Source organism: Neltuma alba, unplaced genomic scaffold (genome assembly GCF_004799145.2).
Source record: "Neltuma alba isolate B1F8T4 unplaced genomic scaffold, ASM479914v2 tig00010944_pilon, whole genome shotgun sequence".
Lineage (NCBI taxonomy): Eukaryota > Viridiplantae > Streptophyta > Magnoliopsida > Fabales > Fabaceae > Neltuma > Neltuma alba.
Genome location: NW_021635717.1, coordinates 45328 through 61370, shown reverse-complemented (window position 1 = coordinate 61370; position 16043 = coordinate 45328). Strand labels below are relative to the sequence as shown.

The window sequence follows — 16043 nt, the reverse complement described above, 5'->3', positions numbered from 1 at the left end:
TAATAGATGCTTCAGATTTTATATTTTATGAAACTGTTATTATAATATTACACAAATAGGAGAAAGAAGATATCTACTTTTTAAAATATTAAATCTGAACTATTTCTGTTTAAATCTAATGACGGAAATGAGATTTTGAGAAAAAAAAGAAAAAAAAAAGGAATTATGAGAGATTCAGACGTTGTATCGTATAAGAGGGGATTGAAGGTAGGTCCAGTTGTTTACAAGCTATTTTTTTAATTAAAAAAAACTAGAATCTACAAGTTAGATAATAGGAATTTTTTTTTCCAGATAATATAGACTCTTGGATAATATAATCTTTTTAACCAAGCATACCAAAATAGGGTCAAGTTCTAATTGTTCAAATTAAGTATGCAGTAATAAGATAGATTTAGCTAATTAGATAAATAATAGGAGTTTAAATTCCATGATCTCCATGGTCCTAATGTTTTACGTATTTATAAGTTTTATATTTTATATTAAATATTAATTTTGATTTTGGATCAAAGATTTCATAAAAATAGAAGCACATCAAATTGCCCTCAGTATTCCGATTTGACTCCACCATAGAAAAATAATTAATCCAACCATTATAGAAATTGTTTTATTATTATTATTATTATTATTATTATTATTATTATTATTATTATTATTATTATTATATATGTACTCTTCTGGTTCTTAATACATGACTTAATTGTTGAGTTGATTTTGGTCCTAAATATAATATCTATTTCTTATATTTATTAATTTTTTCTAAATTATCCTTATAGATATTTTCTCAACTATAAGCAAGTAGGAAATGGAAAGATGATATTAAGGAAGATGATTATGGTGTTTTAAAAAAAACATGTCACATTTTTTATATTTAACTAATTTATCTAATTTTTTTAATCTAATCAAATTAGTTAAATAGGTTTTATATTAAATATCAGATGAATATGATTTTTAAATGAAGAATCCACAAAATTCAACGTAACTTGAATGGAATTTGAGCTTCCAGTTCCATTGCAAAGCAAAGCGCCGAGACCAGAAGATAAAGACGGGTCAGGTCACTTGATTAATAATTAATAATAAATAATTTTTCTTTTAGTATTATTTTTCCTCGTCGTGTTTTGGATTTTCTGAAAACCAAATGATCAAACGTCTCCTTCACCCCCCCAAAAAAAAAAAAAAAAAAAGAGAAAAGCGAAGTGTCAATCTCGAAAATTTGGCCAACATTTTGGGCAATTTTCTCTGTGCCTTCACTTTTTGCCATTTTGCTTATTTCTGTTTTCAGTTCTCTCACTTCTCAGCCATAGACGGCGGAATTTTTATTCTTTTACAATTCTTCCAGCTTTCCCGTCTCTCTCTTCTTCACTTTCTCTCCCTTCTGCAACGATAATCAGATCATGCTTCCCTAGATTTTCCCATTTTGTTTCCCGCACTTTCTCAGTCCGATTTTCCTTTTTGCAACACTGACCTGAGCTCAGTCACTTTTCAATCGCCGGAATCCATGAAGCTTGTCCCTCATTTGCTGATCGGTTTTCCTTCATAACCTAACAGGTCTTCTTTGTTAATTAGTGTTGAAACTCACTTTGGAGGGCCCTTGAGTTTTCACTGTGCTTGGCCCACAGTTCGGAAGCATTGTTTTGGTTTGTGGAGTGCATAATGGAAATTTAATCGAGCCAATTGGAGTTCAACAGGAGGGAATATCATGGTGGATTTGCGGGATGGTGAGGATTTTGAGCTGTTGGAGCGTTGCAATTGGGCGTTTACTAGGGGTTTCGTGGAGTTTTTTGATGAATTAATGAATGGAAGGGCTTGATTATGAAAATGGCTGAGTGCAAGACTGTTGTTTAGATTTGGGAATAGAGATTAATAGTGTTTTTTGTTTGGGTAATGTCGCGGACTGATAGAATGATGTCGGATCTTAACAAAACTGGTCCTGTGGAAAGAGACACTGAGCAGGTATCTATGTTTGTCCATTTCTTTGGAAACTTTCCTGAATTTCACATTACCGTGTTGGTAGATATTTCTGGATACTTGATGCTAGAGTACTGTTTGCTTTTAGATTTCGCTGTTTTTGGCACTGTAAGCAATGTTTTACCTTTATGGATTGTGGGGTAAAGGACAAGTAGGATGTGGTTGATGTCCACCATGTGTAGTGATTTGCCTTGTTTACTCAAATTTCATCTCTTTTGAGTAGCCTTTTTGCTCTCTAATTTTGATTTTTTGACAATCCCAAGACTTACGAGTACCTATAACCTTGTGAGCCCTGGTAAGAGTGTTATTATTGATGTTGTTATCATCTTTCCCCCACTTTTCTTTGAATGAGGAAGAAAGTTGTTATTATGATCATTATTGAGGCATTGTTTTGCAACTTTCTGGATGTTTTGATTTTAACGTGTTTGGGATGAGGGAAATTATAGATAATTGGTTGATTTTCTTTGGGGCAAAGAGCTTCACATTCACGTAAATAACTTCTAGTTTTTAAACCTCTCATTCGCAAAATCTGTGTCAACTTTTGGCTTGAAGTGTATGAGCTCAAGCAAGATTTTTAGGTCACCGTTTTACATTTACTTTTTCAATGGTGACAATTACGCTATCTTGCAAAAGAGACATTTAACACCATTGTTCATGTTGATCCATCTGATTTCCGTCCTCATCCAAAAAAAGAAAAAAATCTTGCGCTAACAAACTGACATCTGGTTCAGTCAATGGAAATGTTGGCTACACGGTTATGCAAAGAAAGGAATAAATGCTAGTACACTGTGTGATGAATGGCAAGTAAAAGAAAACAAACTGACTTCCAGTTCAGTCTATGGAAATGTTGGCTACCTATGGTTATGCTTAACATAAAGAAATAGATGCTAGTATACTGTATGATGTTAACTCATGACCTTTGGGTATGTGGAAATTGTGATGGAGTGCTATTTAAATCTTATAAGTTATGTAAACTTCGTTGGACTCTGTACAATGCTAAGCAATATAATAGGAGATATAGAACAGGAAGGGCACTTTGGCCTTTTGTGGTAAATCAGGCTTTAGATAGGAACTTGCTTTAGTGAGTAACCTTCACAAGAGTTTCCTGGACAGGAGAGAAAGAAATGCTAAATATTTTAGACTAAATGCACCTTATGCATTTGGATTGTTGCTTGGAAACCTTGCTCACTTACTCCTAAATGAAATTGTGCAAGCGATCAAATGTGTTTTGTAATTTGCAAAGGCTTGTGTTATGACATCAGAATGTCATTTATAAGATTTTGCAGCTTTCTTACTGGACTAAACCGTTATGAGATTTGTTATTGAGATGCTTGATTATTTTATTATAATATTTCTTGGATCATTTTATTTGATCAGTGTTCTCTTTTTGAAAGGCCCCCCCCCCCAAACTTTTTGCATTTAATACTCTCGAGAGAAATATGATGTACTGTTATTTTCTCCATATTAATCAGTAGATAAGAAAACCATACATATAGATTGTCCATGCTGTCTCATTGTGGCATGTTACGTGATGACATCTTTACAAACGTTGATGTGTATTCAATCTATTGTTGCAGTGTGATGAGGTGTATGGAACTTTGACATGATGCCATTGCCTCTCTACTCTTCCCATTTTTTTGTTACACTTACTAAATTCTGTACTAAGTTCTATTAGCTGTGAATGTTTTTCATCAGTAATTGTGTTGTTCATGGTGACTTAGTTCCTCTATTCATCTTATATGCAGGCCATTACCGCTTTAAAGAAAGGAGCTTGCTTGCTCAAGTATGGAAGAAGGGGGAAACCCAAGTTTTGTCCCTTCCGCCTTTCAAATGTGAGTTTGTTTTTTCCCCTGTAGATGGAAACTAGTCCCTGTAAAAGTTTATCTACATTGCAATTTAAGAAGCATAATTTCCAAAAAAAGGAAAAAAAAAAAAAAAGGAAATCATGATGATCTTTGATCTCTTACAAACTTTTTAGTGGCTAGTTGAAAATGTGAAGGTGAAAGCCTGATATGCTGTGCAATTTGAACTGAAGGAAGCTTGCTTGCCAAAGGCTTAGCCAAATTTGCCAAGGCAGCAACTCCAATTTACGTCACGGGTTTTCAAAATTTAATTTTTGGAAAATTGTAAACATATTTAAACTTATTGACCATATGAAACTTTGCTGCCTGTATATGGTATTAAAGTTTTCTTTTTCATTACTTAATGATGGCGCTATGGTCATTATTGTTACGGTCTTGCTTGCAATTTATTTTGCATTAGGTGAATGCATTAGTTGATTCCATCGTGAAGTTGATTGGTATTTTTTCCTGCTTCTAAAAGTTGAAAATAATTTATTATTTTTGCTTTGCTTTCAGGATGAATCTGTTTTAATATGGTTCTCAGGGAAGGAGGAGAAACACCTTAAACTTAGTCACGTTTCCAGAATTATCTCTGGACAGCGCACAGTAAGTGCTGTAGGTTGAAGAAGAAATTCATTGATACTATTTTGCTGCTTTAGATTTAGACAGAAGTTGTTAGAACTCCTTGAGACAAGTTTTTGTACTATACTTTCATCATTGTTTGTTTGATTAATTTTATATGCACATATGTGTGAACTCTCATGAATATGGTCCCTCATGTGCTCCAATGCAGATAGGTATTTACTCTTATTGAAACTGTTGGATGATACATTCAAGATTTTTAAATTTTTGAATATTTGCAGTAGTTTCAAGTGATTAATTTCCTGTGGTCATGGTTTGGTTACTCTCTCACTCCCTTCTATTAGCCATGAATGTGCTGTTTCTTTGGAGAATTTATAGATGCATACTGATTTTATTTGCTCTCCAGTTGTCCCTAATCTAATTAGTTGTCATTTATTAAATGACATTGCACATGATTTCCTGATGAGCTTGTACAGGGGTGTCTAATATAAATATATTCCTAGTTCTTTCTTGTCCTTGGGCATCTGCTGTCATCACTGATTAAACGTTGTTCCTACTCTCAGCCAATCTTCCAAAGATATCCACGGCCAGAAAAGGAATACCAGTCATTTTCTCTTATCTACAGTGATAGGTCACTGGACTTGGTATGGATTGTTTTCATTCACCTCCTTTGGATTATCGGCTCTTTCTGCCCTGCTCCTTTGTTTTGCAGAATATCATTGATACACTGGATGGTATCAAGTTATTTTGTTTGTAAAGGTTTAATATAATTGAGTGATATGATTATTTTTAACTAGATTTGCAAAGATAAAGATGAGGCTGAAGTTTGGTTCAGCGGTTTGAAAGCATTAATATCACGTAGCCATCACCGGAAGTGGAGAACAGAATCAAGAAGTGATGGTATTCCTTCTGAAGCTAATAGTCCTCGAACATACACTAGAAGAAGTTCTCCCTTAAGCTCTCCATTTGGCAGTAATGAAAGCTTGCAGAAGGTATTGCTATATATCTGTGCTACTTTTCATGTTTTCCATGCATAACTCCATTTCAGTCAACATTATATATTTTCTATTAAGAGGATTTTCATTGCCCTTTGCAGGATAGTGGAGATCACCTTCGCCTTCATAGCCCTTATGAGAGTCCCCCAAAGAATGGTTTGGATAAAGCATTATCTGATGTGATTTTGTATGCTGTTCCTCCAAAGGGTTTCTTCCCTCCAGATTCTGCCAGTGGTTCAGTTCACTCTGTGTCATCAGGAGGATCTGATAGTGTACATGGCCATATGAGGACAATGCCTATGGATGCTTTTAGAGTTAGTCTTTCTAGTGCTGTCAGTTCATCCAGCCAAGGGTCTGGTCATGATGATGGTGATGCATTAGGAGATGTTTTCATTTGGGGAGAAGGCACTGGTGATGGTGTTGTGGGTGGTGGGACTCATCGAGTTGGTAGTTGTTTTGGTGCAAAAATGGATTCTCTATTTCCCAAAGCCTTGGAATCTGCAGTAGTACTTGATGTGCAGAATATTGCTTGTGGCGGACGGCATGCAGCCTTAGTGACTAAGCAAGGGGAAATTTTTTCATGGGGTGAAGAATCAGGGGGTAGGCTTGGTCATGGTGTTGATTCTGATGTTCTTCATCCAAAGCTTGTAGAAACTCTAAGTAATACAAATATTGAACTTGTTGCTTGTGGTGAGTATCATACATGCGCTGTCACATTTTCTGGTGATCTTTATACATGGGGTGATGGCACCTACAATTATGGCCTCCTTGGGCATGGAAATCAAGTGAGTCACTGGGTCCCCAAAAGAGTAAATGGACCCTTGGAGGGCATGCATGTTTCATCTATCTCATGTGGACCATGGCATACTGCAGTTGTGACCTCTTCTGGGCAATTGTTTACTTTTGGAGATGGTACATTTGGTGTTCTAGGTCATGGGGATCGAAAAAGTGTTTCAATTCCAAGGGAAGTAGAGTCTCTGAAGGGACTTCGAACCGTACGTGCTGCTTGCGGAGTTTGGCATACTGCTGCTGTAGTGGAAGTCATGGTTGGAAATTCAAGTTCCAGCAATTGCTCATCGGGGAAGCTGTTTACTTGGGGTGATGGAGACAAGGGTCGACTTGGGCATGGTGACAAGGAAGCAAAACTTGTTCCTACCTGCGTTGCAGCTCTTGTTGAGCCCAACTTTTGTCAAGTTGCTTGTGGACATAGTCTGACCGTCACACTTACTACACAGGGCCATGTTTATACAATGGGTAGTCCTGTCTATGGTCAGTTGGGAAATCCCCAAGTTGATGGGAAGCTACCAACACGTGTTGAAGGAAAGCTCTCAAAGAGTTTTGTGGAGGAGATAGCTTGTGGTGCATATCATGTTGCAGTTTTAACTTCAAGGACTGAGGTCTACACTTGGGGCAAGGGTGCGAATGGACGTTTAGGCCATGGGGATAATGATGATAGAAATACCCCAACATTAGTAGAAGCTCTTAAAGACAAGCAAGTCAAAAGTATTGCTTGTGGTACTAATTTTACTGCAGCTATCTGTCTTCATAAGTGGGTCTCTGGTGTTGACCAGTCCATGTGCTCTGGTTGCCGTCTGCCATTTAATTTTAAGCGAAAACGTCACAATTGTTATAATTGTGGACTTGTTTTTTGTCATTCATGCAGCAGTAAGAAGTCTCTTAAAGCTTCCATGGCACCAAATCCCAACAAGCCTTATCGTGTCTGTGATAATTGTTTCAATAAACTAAGAAAAGCTATTGAAGCTGATTCTTCATCGCATTCTTCTGTAAGCAGAAGAGGAAGTATCAATCAGGGATCATTGGAGTTTATTGATAAGGATGATAAGTTGGATTCAAGATCTCGTAATCAACTTGGAAGATTCTCTTCAATGGAATCCTTGAAGCAAGTGGAGAGCAGGTCTTCGAAGAAAAACAAGAAATTGGAATTCAACAGTAGTCGTGTCTCGCCTGCTCCAAATGGAGGCTCACAGTGGGGAGCACTGAATATTTCTAAATCTTTCAATCCTGTTTTTGGATCATCAAAGAAGTTTTTCTCAGCTTCTGTTCCTGGATCTAGAATTGTTTCTCGAGCAACATCCCCCATTTCCAGACGGCCCAGTCCACCTCGTTCAACTACTCCAACCCCAACCCTTGGGGGACTTACCTCCCCAAAGATTGTGGTGGATGATGCTAAGAGGACAAATGATAGCCTCAGTCAGGAGGTTATTAAATTAAGAGCGCAGGTAACTTTTTAGTGACAACACTTCCCTTTCTTGCCTACAATAATGTTGGTAGAATCTTTATATCATGGGCTTACAAGTTTCACCCTCTCGTATGGACTTAGTCTAGTTGATTCATTAGATATGTTTCTTATCAATGTAAGTACTGTCTGAAGAAAATTAAACGGGTATCATGTGGAAGCAGAGGCAAGAATGGAATAGTGTGCGTGTCAATATCTTCACTTGGATATTGATAGCGAAATGCATTATCTGTTGTATACCAAAGAAAGCAATATCTGTTTATGTTGTGACTCGGTTATGTCATGTTTGGGGCTGTCAGATTCTGTGATGCACGCTTAGAAAGAAAAGGATATTCTGTACTCCAATGTGCTTATATCTAAGCTAATTATTGTTCCTTGTTTTGCAAAGTCCAAGTAGATATACGAAATTAACAATGGGAATTTTGCTTTACCTTTTGGTTTGGATACTTCAATCAATTACTTTTAAGGAGTTTCTTTTAATAACTTGCTCAATATTTAGTCTTTTAAGGTTTATGGTTGACTGTTTCATGCACGGGTTCTGTGTGTGTGGGAGGACCCTCCTCTTTTCTTTTTTATTGCTCAATTACTTAATGGTGGTTGATTCACGTGGTTGTCTGGTAGTAAACCTGATCACTCTTTTTGTTTAGGTGGAAAATCTCACTCGCCAAGCTCAACTACAAGAAATTGAGCTAGAAAGAACAACTAAACAGCTGAAAGAAGCAATAGCCATTGCTGGTGAAGAATCTGCTAAATGTAAAGCGGCAAAGGAAGTGATTAAGTCACTTACTGCTCAGGTAGGATTAGTAATGTAAAGCAGCGTGATGGTCTACAAATTTTGTATCCATAATGTGATTTTGTTGCTGTGATAGTTCTGACTAGTGCATTTTGTATCCACAAGAGATTTTGAATTTGTTTTTTAAATAATAAACTGACGAGGTCAGGAATTTATTTTGGGGTTTCACTGAACAAGTCTAACTGATCCTATGTTTCTTTGTGTATTACACTGAATAGTTGAAGGAAATGGCTGAAAGGCTACCTGTTGGAGCAGCAAGGAACGTCAAATCACCTTCTCTTGCTTCTTTTAGTTCTAGTCCTGGTTCCAATGAAGTCAGCAATGCTTCTGTTGAGCGTTTAAATGTTCAGGCTACCAGTCTAGAACCAGACTTGACGGGATCAAACAGTCAATCACTGTCAAATGGATCAAGCACCATCAATAACCGTATTGCAGGTCACAATAAACTGAGCCAGTCAGATGCATCAAATAGAAATGGAAGCAGAACAAAGGAAAGTGAATCTCGTAATGAGAATGAATGGGTTGAGCAGGATGAACCTGGTGTATATATCACACTCACTTCCCTACCTGGAGGTGTAATAGATCTAAAGAGAGTTCGCTTCAGGTATGGATTCCATTATGGTGCATTGTTTCTTTGTAAACTTGCAGGACTTCATCAGGAAATTGGTCATATAGATTGTGATAACGGTATTTATGCATTCACCAAAAATGGTCCTTATTCAATTACCGCTTGATTCTAATATCAGTTTAGCCTCTGTAAGGCTTTTTTCCCCACTTTAAAAAGACATTTTGGTGCAGTAACTTAAATGTAGGCTATCTAGGTTGGTTGAGTCTTGTATCATGGTGTGTAAAACAAACCAGGCAATTACTCTGTAATAAATCTTTAGCATCAAGCAACTAATTCATGGGCCATTTTTTGCCCCCCCCTGGCTGTGTTTGATACATTATCTCTTACGTATTCTAATCTTCTCACTGGTGAATGCAGTCGGAAGCGGTTTAGTGAGAAACAGGCAGAACAATGGTGGGCCGAGAATCGTGCACGTGTGTATGAACAATACAATGTGCGCATGGTTGACAAATCGGCTGTTGGTGTAGGGAGTGAGGACCTGGCTCATTGACATAACAATCTGTATATGAGATGTTCTTTTCAACATTTCGGCTCTGATTTACAAGAAGACTGCACTAATCCAGTACAATTTGGCTTCCATCTATTATAAAGCCTAGAGGGAAGCTATGTTTGGCATGATAGGAAAGAATAGGGATTTGATTGTGATTCTGTAATTTCCCCCGTTTTTTCCCCTTTTCTAAAATTGATTTCATTTTCCATTTTTTCCCTATCTGTACCTTGTGTGGGGGTTGAGGGATAGAAATGTATATTCTTAGTAGGTTGCTGGCTCTTGTTGAAAGTAGCTGCAGTGTAAATTTCATAAGCAAATGCATTTGCTAATTTTTTCCCTATCTAGTCTGTTCATAAGATTCCTTCTACTATAGGAGGTGCGGTTCTTGATTTAAACGTGTGTTTACTCTAGCTCTTGCAATTAGTAATGTTACATGGGAAATAATTTTCCACTTGGAGCTCTTGATGGAGAAGAAATTGATGTTGCATGGTTGATGATGTGTAGAATTTTAGCAAAAACAAATTAGAGGCTGATATACAATTTTCTAGCTCAACAAACAAACTGCACGGCTTGTGTAATTACTCCTTTATGGTTTTGGCATTGGTTTCATGGAGAGTTTAGAAAAGCAAGAAGATAGGAAAAGGAATGGAGGGAAAAAAAAAAAAGAAAAGAGAATCCAAGTGTGCTTAAATGGTTTTAACTTTATTTATGATTGATTATTAGGCTTTAGTACATACATACTTTGATGCTTGCATTTATATTTTTTATTGTACTCCTCCGGTCCTTAATATAGGATCCAATTCTTGAGTTGGTTTCGGTCCTAAATGTAAGACTCATTTTTCATATTTATCAATTTTCTCTAAATTACCCTTATAGATAACCTCTCAACCATAATCAAGTAGAAGAGGGAGATGCGGTATTAAAAAAGATGATTATGGTGTTTTAGGAAAAATATGTCACTTTTCTTATAATTAACTAACTTACCTAACTTCCTTAATCTAATTAAATTAGTTAAAAGGGTCTTATATTAAGGATTGGAGGAGTAGTTTGTATCTTTTTTGTTTTGAAAAATTTGGAAAACCTTCTCTTTTCACTAGCCGCCCATCTTGTGGACAATGTGTTTTTTTTTTTAATGTTTTTTTGGTTTCAAATGCATTTTTTAAAATAATTATCCAAACTGTTTTTTTATTCTCAAAACTGGTTTTAAAAAACAATTTTATAAAATTGTTTTGAAAAAAAAAAAAAAAAAAAAACAAAAACAAACAAGTCCTGATTCTTATTCCTTTTGACTCTAGTTTTTGTGTTTTTGGCAAGCCAAGTGGACAAATCTTCCTATCACAACTGTTTGGTCCATCATCCTTTATAAGAGTAAACATAACACACAATACCTAGTGCCATGTACTGTTGTGTTTTGCCGGTTCGCAATAGCAACATTTATTATTTTCTTATGAGAGAGGATGGTTGGATGTAATTCTTTTGTTCTCTGTTGTCTCCATACTTCGTTAGATTCATGACCATAGAATCTCTCCTTTTTTTTTTTTTTGGGCTAGGATGACATTTCTTCAAAAAATCATGTGTAAAGAAGCAGCTAATTGATCTCAACAGCTTGCACAAACACCACACAAATGTTGTTCGGCTCGACATTCGCATTATTGTAATTTTTTTTAGCTAAGTGATGTTTTAATCAAGTGTTAGCATGCATCTTTTGACTCGTTAATTTTTAATTATTTGATACTATTAGGCGTGATCAAAATAATATCAACCAGTCCGTTGTCGTCCAGCGGTTAGGATATCTGGCTTTCACCCAGGAGACCCGGGTTCGATTCCCGGCAACGGAACTTTTCTGTTTTTGGCTTTTTTCCAATTTCAATTTAGGGCTTTTCTCTCTTACGTCATTTTTGATTGGTTCAGTGGTTAATAGGACTTCAATTGTGTTCGGTCCACCTTTCTCATGGCGAAGGATAGTTGCCTTGCTCGGGTCACCGCTGGCTTTGCAGTTGGTGGTGCTGTTGGCGGCGCTGTCGGTATTTCATTTATTTCCTCTGCTTTTATTCATAATCCTTTTGATTCTTTCCCTTCATTGCTTCTTTTTTTTATTTATGAACTTCTTATTCATCTCCTTTGATGCTTTATGCTTCATCTAGTTCTGTTTCAACTTTCTATTGTTTTGAATTATTCTTTTTTCGTTTTTTTAAATAAATTCAGGCAAGTGGTATTGGAAAATCTTTGCCCTTTCGTTTGTTTTCTGGAATTGCTTTTGCATCGTCGAGGATATCGCAAGCATGTTGTAAAATTACTTGTGTAAACTATGATCAATTTTCTTTTGTTGGTACAAATTTCGAACTTGGACTGTTCGGATTAATCTAGTAATTTGATGCCTGAATTGATTTTTTTTTTTTTGATTGTCCTTTATCCTTATGATCTCGCAATTTGAAGGCTTTTAGTTGACTATGTTTAATTCTTGTTGGTGTCTAGGTAAGATGTGCTAGCTATTGGACTGTGTTTCTGGTTTTTCATTTGTCTCATTCTGCTGAGCTTTTGGCTTTGACAAAATTCATCGACACCTTTAAAGTGATCTCTTTTCCATTTGGAATGTGTTACCACATGTCCTTTGAAGGGATCTTGAAATAGAAGAATCATATAGATTATGAATTCTTATTTGATTCGGGAAGTGGTCTTGCTTAACATTTGGATTATGAACTTGGTCAAACATATAATTTTGAAATTTTTACTATTTCATATTTCATCTGGCCGGAATAAGGAATTACTTGATTTAGCTCTTTTCTTCTTAAATCGCTTACCATACAGAACCTTGATACGCTGTTAGAGTACTTAAGTAAACAAACTTCTGCCGGGATGGTTTCTCCCTTCACGCCTCTGTCTATTCCCAATTTCTTTATCATCACTTTTCATGGTACTCATTTAGCTGACCAAGGACCTAAAATCTCAAACCATAGGGTCTCTTCAATATGAAACCAATTATGTTGTTGTACATGAGGTTTTTAGATAGGACATACCCATTGCAATCTTTTGATTCTCTGTTCAATGTCACAGTCCAATTGATCATATTAAGCTTTGAATCTGTTTGATCGATTAATAGTTTTCAAATATCAAAATTATGCTTAGTAGAACTTGAGGGGACCGAGAACAAGTGAATGATTCCTCCCACAGTGCTTGGCATCCAGTTTGGCATTTTTTTTTTCCCGTTTAATCCAATTGAGGTTTGAACCCCTCAAAAAAAAAAAAAAATCCAATTGAGTTTACACTTCTTAGCAGTGAGTATAGATTGTTTGAATCTTGATCTCTAAACTTTGCATGAAGTCTGAGTACTTTGGCTGGAGTATTGCTTCAGACACTTGACCTCTTCAAATCGTTGGTCATGTAAAACTTTGCCCTAACTGATAATGGCCTTGAAGTTGTCAAACTCATAAAATGTTAAAATCACATGCGACTTAGCTATTGGATGTGCTCACAGTTTTCATATGGTATGTTCGACCTGCATTTGAAATATTTACATAGCTTTTACTAATTTCTCTGTTTTTCCCCCTTCAGGTGCTGTTTATGGGACATACGAGGCTATTAGGTATAAGGTATGCCATGTGGTTGTGTCTAAGCATGCATGTGTGTTTTTGCTCTTTTGCTGGTATCTTTGCATTGGATGCTTGACAAGAAAAAGTAATGGTGCCTTTCCATCAGTAGCTTCAGTATGGTGCTACTTTATGGAATAACAACTTCATATTGTAAGACCTAACATGTAAAAATTGGTGTACTTGATTTTTTTTGTTGCATATAAGAGCTTAAAAATAAATTTCATGTGTGATTATAAAGAGATATAGTGCAAAGATCTTCTTGCGGCGCCACATACTGAATTGAGCCTCTTGAACTAAACATAGGTTGCTTAGTTGAGGAATCTTCGTTACATCCATGGGTTTCGTTGTGGGTGAATTCATTCTGTTGCAGGAATTACACAGACCACTTAGGAGGTGTTTGGATGGAAACCAAATCATGGTTTAAAAAAGTGATTTTACGGTATAAGAAATAAATATATCGAAGAGTTTATCTCGATTTGCAGAAAAGTACTTTTTAAAAGCACTTTTAGGTGTTCCCAAACACCCCTTTAGTCTATATATGCATTTGGCTTAAATGTTTTATCAACTTGACCTTTGCTGCTTTGAGAGCCCAAATATGAAAGCAAGTCCTTAAATATGTTTTTGTGTATTAGAGGCAAAGTCAACTGAACAGAACCTCTATTTTGTAAAACTGATTATGAAGTTCAATTTGATTTTGGTCCAAATCAAACAGAACCAACGATATGAATACTCTAATTGCCAAAGACCAGGAATTTGTAGGACATTGTATTTTTTTTCTCCTTACAAGGCCAAATCAGTCATATATCCATTTGTGTCAGTTCCGTCATGGTTGTTACAATTGTATTTATGGAATTACACTATATTGGGAGTTAAAAATCAATTCCTTCGTTTCCTGCTCTTATTTGGCTGATTTTTATTAATAATGCGAGTTGCAGGTACCGGGATTTTTGAAAATTAGGCATATTGGACAGACCACACTGGGAAGCGCTGCTGTTTTTGGTCTTTTCTTGGGAGCTGGAAGCTTGATACATTGTGGGAAGTCATACTAATTACTGAGTTCATGAACATTTTCTTCTTCCCTACTGGCAGAGGCTTGCTTATGAGCTCAAATCTGGCATCCATGGAAATTATGAGTAGATCAGTCATGGGGATTTGCTTTGCTTGGGTTTTATAGGCCTTCCATAAGGTTTAGTGGCACCTTCTTGTTCAGTGTGAAGTTTTGTTATGTATTTATCCTTTGATATTGCCCTTGAATTTTTCTTTTCAAGGGCGTTCTGTGTATTTTTGATTCAATACTCTTTCTTTCATGGTGATACTGTATTTCTTTGCAGTGAAAAGTAGTCTCTGGGTCACTACTGCTCTTACAACCCTTTCCTTCCCCAGTACGTCAGGTTACAGTGTATGATGCTGCAGCTCTGTTTTGCTTTTATGGCAAAATGAAATGAATAATCCTGTAATAATAAATCCGATTTTTTTTAATCGTTCCAAAGAGATATATCATGTTAATCATCTCACAGCTAGATATATTTCTCCTGAGAAATATATTAATAATTTAAAAAATCTATCAAAGATTATAGTAATTCTACTTCTCTGATCTTATTTATAAATAACTTCTAATATGTTTTATATAGACTAAGAAAAACTTTATATTTCATTAATTTTTATTTAAAATTTAACAACTTTTTAATTTTATTTTTATTTAGTATACATTATACTTGATATAAACAAAGTTAACACACTAATAAATGAAAGGTAAAACTACACATTCTTACAAAAATTTAATACAAATTTGCCCAAATATTTTTCTTAGAAATGGTGGGTATCAGAAGTTATTTTTAAGTGCAAATTTGTCCAAAAAGTTTAAAATTATAAAAATATTATCTCTTACCATTAAAAGTACTGTATGAACAATTGTTAGTTCTTTTTAGGGGTAATATTACTATGAATTTAAATTTTTAAGGTAAATTTGCATTCAACAAAACTTTTGCATGCTGAGAGCTCCTAAATGAAAACTTTTTAGACAGATTTACACCTTAACCCTTTTATTTATAAGCAATTTTTCCTTTTATTTATAAGCAATTTTATTTATAAGGTAGAAAAAGAAGAATTTTTTGACTATATCTTTTTTGCTAATTTTTCACCCTATTTATAAGTTACATTGTTAAATTTTTATATGAATATAAGATTTTACCTTTTATTCATTGTTGTGCATACTTTATTTTCATGAGGTATGATATATATATTAAATTTGAGTATAGTTAAAAAAAAGTTAAGTTTTAAAGTAGAGTTAATAAGATTTAATTTTAACTTTGTTTGGACATTTAATAATTTTTTTTCCATTAAAAATTTAATAAAGTTTTAATTTTATTTTTATTTAATATATATACTTTCTTTTTCCCTGTACACACATATAGTATTTTCTAAGAAAGCAACAGTTCACACAATAAATTAGGAAAAATTGTGTATTTATATAATAAATTTAATAAGGCAATTTATATTAAGGCAAGAAAAATTCTCTTTGTCTTATAAATAAGACCAGACAATATGCTATTTTTGATACAAAGAATTTCTTCCTTAAATTTTGAAAGTTATTCCATTGACTAACGAGATTTCATTATCACTAATTGATATGTACTCCTTTGATCATATTTACATGGCAGAGAAAGAATAAATTTTTTGATTGTATTTATAGGATAGAGAGAAATTTTTTTGACATGAATGTATAATTTTACCCTTCATTTATTAATATGTTGACTTTGTTCTCATGTAGTATAATTTATATTAAAGAGGAATAAAATTAAAAAAGTTATTAAATTTTAAATGAGAGTTAGTAAAGCTAAAAGTTTTCTTTGTCTATATAAAACATGTTGGGGGTGATTTATAAATAGGAGCATAAGAGTAA

The 16043-nt window shown here is 34.9% G+C and overlaps 2 protein-coding genes and 1 non-coding gene across 4 annotated transcripts; all 3 read left to right on the top strand.

Moving 5' to 3' along the window:
* The first annotated feature begins 1287 nt into the window (after window positions 1–1287).
* Window positions 1288–9946, top strand: LOC114760178 (PH, RCC1 and FYVE domains-containing protein 1). Its single transcript, XM_028949443.1, has 9 exons — window positions 1288–1950; window positions 3711–3797; window positions 4323–4412; window positions 4952–5032; window positions 5186–5380; window positions 5485–7623; window positions 8288–8434; window positions 8652–9037; window positions 9419–9946. Exons 1-9 carry the CDS (start codon window positions 1882–1884, stop codon window positions 9549–9551), a joined length of 3327 nt encoding a protein of 1108 aa, XP_028805276.1. The 5' UTR covers window positions 1288–1881; the 3' UTR covers window positions 9552–9946.
* Window positions 9947–11317: 1371 nt separating this feature from the next.
* TRNAE-UUC (transfer RNA glutamic acid (anticodon UUC)) lies at window positions 11318–11389 on the top strand. The gene has a single exon. It is a non-coding gene; the product is annotated as a tRNA-Glu (tRNA).
* Window positions 11390–11399: 10 nt separating this feature from the next.
* On the top strand, window positions 11400–14618 carry LOC114760176 (reactive oxygen species modulator 1). Of its 2 annotated transcripts, XR_003742024.1 has the most exons (4): window positions 11400–11575; window positions 13104–13141; window positions 14077–14327; window positions 14473–14618. XR_003742024.1 is itself a non-coding variant. In XM_028949442.1 (3 exons), the coding sequence occupies exons 1-3, from the start codon at window positions 11503–11505 to the stop codon at window positions 14188–14190; spliced, it is 225 nt and encodes a 74-aa protein (XP_028805275.1). In that variant the 5' UTR covers window positions 11400–11502; the 3' UTR covers window positions 14191–14526. The 2 variants fall into 2 exon arrangements, 1 of the variants encoding a protein (XP_028805275.1); XM_028949442.1 differs by having other exon boundaries at window positions 14077–14526.
* The last annotated feature ends 1425 nt before the right edge of the window (window positions 14619–16043 follow it).

Excerpts from the sequence above, each read along its gene's own strand:
- LOC114760178 (XM_028949443.1), top strand. The coding sequence starts at position 1,882 with ATGTCGCGGACTGATAGAATGATGTCGGATCTTAACAAAACTGGTCCT. Across the intron at positions 3,798-4,322 it reads GTCCCTTCCGCCTTTCAAAT|GATGAATCTGTTTTAATATG; the intron begins GTGAGTTTGTTT and ends CTTTGCTTTCAG. Across the intron at positions 5,381-5,484 it reads GTAATGAAAGCTTGCAGAAG|GATAGTGGAGATCACCTTCG; the intron begins GTATTGCTATAT and ends TGCCCTTTGCAG.
- LOC114760176 (XM_028949442.1), top strand. The coding sequence starts at position 11,503 with ATGGCGAAGGATAGTTGCCTTGCTCGGGTCACCGCTGGCTTTGCAGTT. Across the intron at positions 11,576-13,103 it reads TGCTGTTGGCGGCGCTGTCG|GTGCTGTTTATGGGACATAC; the intron begins GTATTTCATTTA and ends TTCCCCCTTCAG. Across the intron at positions 13,142-14,076 it reads ACGAGGCTATTAGGTATAAG|GTACCGGGATTTTTGAAAAT; the intron begins GTATGCCATGTG and ends TGCGAGTTGCAG.